This window comes from Eufriesea mexicana, unplaced genomic scaffold (genome assembly GCF_001483705.2).
Source record: "Eufriesea mexicana isolate 0111107269 unplaced genomic scaffold, ASM148370v2 scaffold33, whole genome shotgun sequence".
In the NCBI taxonomy this organism is placed as follows: Eukaryota; Metazoa; Arthropoda; class Insecta; order Hymenoptera; family Apidae; genus Eufriesea; species Eufriesea mexicana.
In genome coordinates this window covers 305,758-312,536 of record NW_016908206.1, presented here as the reverse complement: position 1 = coordinate 312,536, position 6,779 = coordinate 305,758, and the positions used below count along the sequence as shown (strand labels likewise).

General features: G+C 30.7%; 2 protein-coding genes across 2 annotated transcripts in view; one reads left to right on the top strand and one right to left on the bottom strand.

Annotated features, from left to right (window-relative positions):
- wmd (serine-threonine kinase receptor-associated protein wmd) overlaps nucleotides 1-473 on the bottom strand; it is a 3,034-nt gene extending 2,561 nt beyond the window's left edge. The window contains exon 1 of the mRNA XM_017907827.1: nucleotides 199-473. Coding sequence (XP_017763316.1) covers nucleotides 199-316 — 118 coding nt within the window. The 5' untranslated portion in view covers nucleotides 317-473. The remainder of the gene's footprint in view (nucleotides 1-198) is intronic.
- A 4,876-nt stretch (nucleotides 474-5,349) lies between these two features.
- Nucleotides 5,350-6,779, top strand: part of LOC108552970 (uncharacterized) — a 218,941-nt gene continuing 217,511 nt past the window's right edge. The window contains exon 1 of the mRNA XM_017907689.1: nucleotides 5,350-5,606. Within this exon, the coding sequence (XP_017763178.1) occupies nucleotides 5,546-5,606 (61 nt within the window). The 5' untranslated portion in view covers nucleotides 5,350-5,545. The remainder of the gene's footprint in view (nucleotides 5,607-6,779) is intronic.

Genomic DNA, 6,779 nt, shown 5'->3' with positions numbered 1-6,779 from the left:
CCAGCAGGAAATCCATAACGTTGCAAATATACAGTATCTAACCTCGAAAGCCGTAACTTACAAAACCTTGGTTTCCAAAGAAACTGGGCCAAGGCGATCAAGAACTGAACGTGCCGATCGCAAAGAAACAAAAAAGATTGACCGATACGAGTCAACGGCAAGTTCCTCCTCATGGTAGGAAAATCAGAAATTAATTACCTTTGCAAGCCGAAATCAAATAATATCCAGATTCAGTGATATCGGAGAATGCAAGATGCACCACTGGTCTAGTATGTCCACTACACGTCAGCGGAGTTTGTCTCAGATTCGCCATCATGTGTAATTCAAATCCGGGACGGTAATACTTTCCCTTTTCTTCGATGCACCTACACCCGGTAGGGCGCGAAGAAGAAATTTACACACAAATCTACTTCTACACTCCCTGTGAACTTTCGACTATCTATAAATCAAGTTCCAACGAACCGTCACCATCTACGTACGACGCGACACTGAACGTCGTGAATGTAGCGAGCGCACAAAACTGTAGGCCAAGTTCACACAGGAAGAACATTATGGCGGCCTCGAGAACTTTTCAACTCGCTTCAACCAGTTTCGAGGACGAAACATGAGAACGTTGTTCATTCCTGTTCTTCCTTTAATAGACGTTCTACAAAAGTGTTCCTCGTCGATCGTTTAACAAAGATGGCAATGGAATTGTATATAATATAATTTTCGCGAATAGCGCCACCTACTGCAGAACTTTTACATATTTGAAAAATATATTTTAATAAATAATTTTGTGTAATATTATGTTAGGAATTTTCAAAGATATAATAATATAACATTAGACAGTTTAGCTGGTAGAAATGTTAAATAGTCAAGTCAAAAAAAAATAAAGTTTGACTCATTAACATGAAAAATATTTAAAAAATATAACTCATGTATACAATTATAAAAATTTAAAAAGTAATAATTTAATCGATATAATATGATAGATAGCCAATTTATATAATATTATATAAAAAAATTGTTGGTTTATTTAATGGCACTTAATACTTATATCAATCAATGTTGACTCCTTATGTAGTAATATTTTATGAACGTTTCTGGTTATGTTTTATTATGTGAAAAATATTAAAAATATACTTTAGATCGACTTTGCGTCCTTGACAGTCTTTCTTGCGTCTCTCTCTTGAATTCGTGGTTTGTTTTCGTAGTATTTATATCCATCTTTGTTTACCACGTGATTTCGTTGTTCGACCGTGAGTTTCAACCGATCTCTTTCTTTCCCTTCGAATAACCTTAAAGACTGTTCTGGGAAACGTAAACTTGTGCATCGTGCAAAGACTGACAAGCAGCAGGATATGCGAGACAATGTGATAAAAGTAGGTCGAGTTAGAGAAAAGAATGACGAATACGAACTGTGGATAATAATTTACTGTGACTACAGATGGAATTTAACCAATTATCGTAGCATATTGCTACAATACGGTCCTACGAGAGTGCAACAGAAGTTTTTCCAATGTTTTAAAATGTATTTTATTGAAATTTTTATTTGAGAAGATAAGGGTAATATTAAATTGCGATATGATCAGAAATTTCCATTATGAAGAAATTGATTTATTTTTACAATTATTAACACTCAATATATATTTTAGAATGTGTTAGAAAGATTAAAAATATGACAAAATAAAAATTGAAACGCATTTTATTATATTATTTTCATACAAGAGAGAGTTATTTCTATTTTATTATTAGTAAAGAAATAGGTAAATATAAATAAATTTCTGTAAATTTTAAAAAAATTGCCTTTATCCCATGTCGAAATAGCGAAGTTAGTAGCGCGTTAGAACGTAAATCGAGCGGTCCTCCGATCGATTCCTAGCTTTGACAAACTTTATTTTTTTTATTTTCTTTCTTTTTTTTTGTAGGTATCGCAATTTTTTTGATAAATATGTTTTCAAATAAATTGACATATATTTGTAAATAATTATGTAGCATAATTATTTTAAATATTCAAAAATTTGTATTATTTTAAGTAATTTACTATTTAATAAGCAGTATTTTAATAAGTTCTTATTTATTTTATATCTATAAATTTTCCAAGAGAATTATTCTCCATAAAACTAATTGTATGAAAATTTTTAAGGTTAAACAGTGCTTAATATCTGTCTTTGATAAAAGATATAAATAATATGCAATGGATGCAACGATAGTAGAAAAAGTAAAATCATCAAACTGATAATGAAATTATTAATTATTGGAGAGTTCATTAATAAAAATCTATTTAACTTATGTTTATTATTTTTAATGAAATATAATTATAGAAATATCATCATTATGATATTTTTAATTGAATCTTATTTTAATTCCAGGTATGTAATGTTTGCCATAACATTAATGTTTTTTTCCAAACATCCATTACTGTCAAACACCCTTCTTTTCTGAAAGTATTTAACGTTAACGCGTGACCATGTTTACGGTTGAAATAATAACATTCTTTGAAACTGATGGGCTACTCCGTTGAATGCGTCTGGCAGCGACGAATACTCTCATGCGAGTAAACACTAAACGACCCCGTTTTTCGACGAGAAACAATACAGTTTGGAATTACGACGCGTAAATAATACAGAAACAAACCGAATCATGACGGGATGAGAATTTCTAGATAACATTCTACTGCGTTTTTATATGAAGGAGGAAAAATAAATGGAAACCTAATTTATATTAAAAACATGCCTTTGAAGATACAATCGTATTCTGACAATATATACTACAATACTAATGAAGGATAAAGCTGTTTCTGTATAATAAATGTAAAATGTAATAATGGTATCATAGTAGAGTACAGTAATAAGGTAATAGTCTGATAACATAATTAAACAGAATAATGTAATTGGAGACACTTATTTTTATTTAAATTAATAATTCAATAACTGTTTTATGACGTTCATTATCTGGATTTATTGTTATAAATTTGCACAAGTACTGTGAGGAAAGTGTTTAAATAATTATATGTAATAAATATAACACAGACTACAGCTTGTACTTTTTTAACTAGGTTAAGTATATTTTCTAAGCATGATATCTATATTTTGATTATATTTGTTATCTATAGTTGTCAATATACCTCTATCGTGTAACTTTATAATTACGTTTTCGAATGAAAAATTGTAGGGCATACTCCATGTTGTCAGACCTAGAAACTTTTAATTAAATCGATTGACCAATTTATGCCTCATGGAAAACGAATGATATTGTATATTAATACGATATATGTACAGAATAGGAATTGAAAATCTAATCACGTAACACTCGTGTAGGTATTTCATTTAAAAATAATAATTCTATAAATTTATATTTCGATACTTTCAAAGATATTAATTTGTATTTTTAATTAAATGTAATAACGACTGAAAAAGACAAAAGGATGTAATTGTATTAATATTCTTTGAATATATATTATTTCAAATAGCCAAATAGAAAGAAACATTCTATCCATTTCAATTTTTTTAATGTTCTTCATTGATTCTCATTTATATTTCAGATTTTTTGCGGAAAATGCATACTCTTGCCTATGAATAATTTTCTTTTTTCGCTATATATTTGGAACAGATTGCGCATGTACGAAATATGCAGCCAGTGACTTTTGCACAATCTATATTAATATAATCCTGATTTTGGGTCAGCTTATCAAATTGAATAAAACAAAAGCTAATGGCTCGTGTGAGACCTGCAGTTTCCAATGAAACAAGAGAGTTTCATTTAAATGTGTAAATGCATTATTATTATCGCATTTTATCGAAATATAATGTATTCTATCAATGAAATTACTTTTTACTGAAAGTAATTCAATTTCAATATTGAAATTAAGGGAGAGAGGGGGAAAAAAGGAACGGTCAGGTAATAAAAAATATATTATGGACTTAATGATGTTATGAATTATTAATATGCTTCTTTATTTTAAACCTATCGTATCGCACAATTATCTCAAAGAGTAATGAATTTATTCGATTTGTATTATATTGGCAAAGCCAAGTTCACTGATATCTGTAGACTTTAATTCATTTCGAACAATCTCTCAAATTCAATGAAAGTTTAATTAGCAGTCAATTACTCTAGGAAAAAAGTTAAATTTCAGCTATACAGCATTTTCTCGCCTGTTTTTATTGCTTTAGCTTGTGCTTTTAATATTATTTAGTATGGAAAATTTATTTCACAAATGTTCCTTAATAATGATATATAATACTTGCGTTTGATAAAGTGTAAATTTAAATTACTTGTAAAATGTACATTAGTTCCATAATATCTATAATAAAGGAATACAATAAAAATAATGAAAGTGAAAAGCAAAAATTGTATTTCTAAGATAGAATATGTGTCAGCTATAATAAACGATTGCCCTGTTTTACCCTTTGCAGGATGTAATGTAAACGCAAATAGATCTTGAATTTCTGAAAAAATAAATTTGTAAACTATACCAAGGCTGTAACAAATAATATAATTAAAACAAAATTAAATGAAATATATATTTATACAAATTATTGAATTGTATCATATTTATTAAAAATAATATATCAAAATTATTAGTTATTAATTAGTTATTTCTAATATGTTTTCTTTTTCTCTATTAATTAGCAACGAAAAAAAAAAATAAATAAATAGTCATTTCATAAGCACGAATGTCGAATTAACGAACGAGCATCCTTTGGAACAGGTAGCAGGTCATAAATGTCAAAATGGATAATCCTTACGAGCATCGTAAATCAGAAAGTTACATTTTTCCATACGTCTGTTTTCAAATGCTACAGGCTCAGATTTTACGTTTTCGCGCGCCTGTTGCGCTGCAACGCGCGTGTATGTCGCGCTTTGAGCATACATGCGACGTATATACCTATACTCTATACGCGTGCACATACTCACACGTTTGTAGTCAAAGTCGCGTGTTACACGGGGGCAAACGACGAAAGGAAAAGCACGTCGGATGTCAGAATTTCGCGACGACAAGAGCCTGTGGAGTTTGTTTCCGTTGTATCTACGGATCTCGTGTACGAAAACAGGGAAAGGCACTTTTTAAATCCGACAAAAAAATCGCAAAGCGTCGCGTGCGGTTAGCAATGGCCATTTGCGCGCTGTGATTGGTCAATTCCCGCACGTGCGCACTACCCCATTTTCGGGCAACGATGCGAAAGGGCTCGGCGTACCGTGCTCAGTCGGTTTTAGTCGTTGTGGTAGGGAGGATGTTGTCCGGTGATTTGCCGGCGACGAAGCATCAAGCGAAGTTTGGTTAACGTTTTCCGTTGGATTGTCGCATCAAGAACATTAACTGTTATGGACGATAAGGGACACGCACTAAACGTGTTGGAAAGTTCTACGTCGCAATTAAACGTGTTGGCTTTTCGTTCGCGAATGTTTACGTGGTAAGCTTGTGTGCACGAACTGAAAATACAGAGGGTCCTTTGGAAAGTCGCGATTGTGCAACGTTTACACGTGCGTTCGATACACGAGCGTCGATCGATTTGGCCGTTTGTCTATCAGCAAGACTATTTTCCGAATCCAGTGAAAAATGAGAACTACATCGTTGCTCGCCCTCGTTGTCTGTCTGCAATGTCACGCCATCCTCGCTGGTAAGTCTTTCAGACTTCATCTTGCACAATTTGCCAATTTTTAATTGCGACGCATATCATGTAATGGCGGCTGGCGTGATCTTCGAACAATAGATCGATGTGACGCCATGTTAAATCTATTACGACGAAAATTCGAAAATGCTATATACCCTGTCCTTATAATTAGTTATTTTGTTCGTGAAAGGAGTAAAATAGTGTTTATGGGGGTAAATTTATATGGAATTTTATCTACATCCAGGAATATTTATGGAAAAAGTGTCTAAAATATTTCGTTCCGTCAATAGTTCGATTCGTCTGATTTGAACTTTCAAACATGGCGAGGGGGTAAACGTCCGCCGTTTTAAGTCACGTGACATTGAATTTAGATTTATATTTCGCTTCTAGTAATATATATAAAATTTTGTGACGTGACAACCACAACGTGAAGTTGTTTTAATAGCAAAATAAACGTATTTTCCTATTAAAAAGATTGAAATATAAAGTGAAAAGAAATATTTGGATTAGATAGAATAAATAGCTGCAGATAAGAATAATAGAGTACAAGTAATGTAATATATATATAATCGTACCTCGTCTGCTGTCGCGCCGCTGATATTCGAGTTATATATATATATATATAATGCAGATATTTGCGTTATAAAATACACATAATTATATAAAAATAAATAAGCAGAATTTACAAATAGATATTTATTTATATAATAAATATACATTATGCAATTTACTTGTATTATATTTTTTAAAATATATTTTTTCAGTTGATAAAAATTAAATTTTTTCGTTATAATAAAAAATTTTTCAATTATCGTGAGTTTCTTTATACGTGCCAAATATTGCGGTTATTAATTAATTGAGAAAGTTATACATTTTAAAAATATGTATATTATTCGTGATACAAACATCGAGTTAAAGTAGTTTATGAGTTAATTCCACTGAAATAATATTGGAATTCTCTATCATGGAAGTAAAAATAATGGCTTGTTTGAATTCACACGTTGGTTTAAAACAGAACATTTCTGTAAAATGTAGGATATTGATTTACTTTAAAACGTAATACCGAATATACACGTATCGGTTTCTAAATAAAAAGTCAAATATAAAACTAATTTGATTTCTTTTTCAATTTAAATAAACAAGAAATTGCATAACGTGTTATAAAATTATATTTTACGT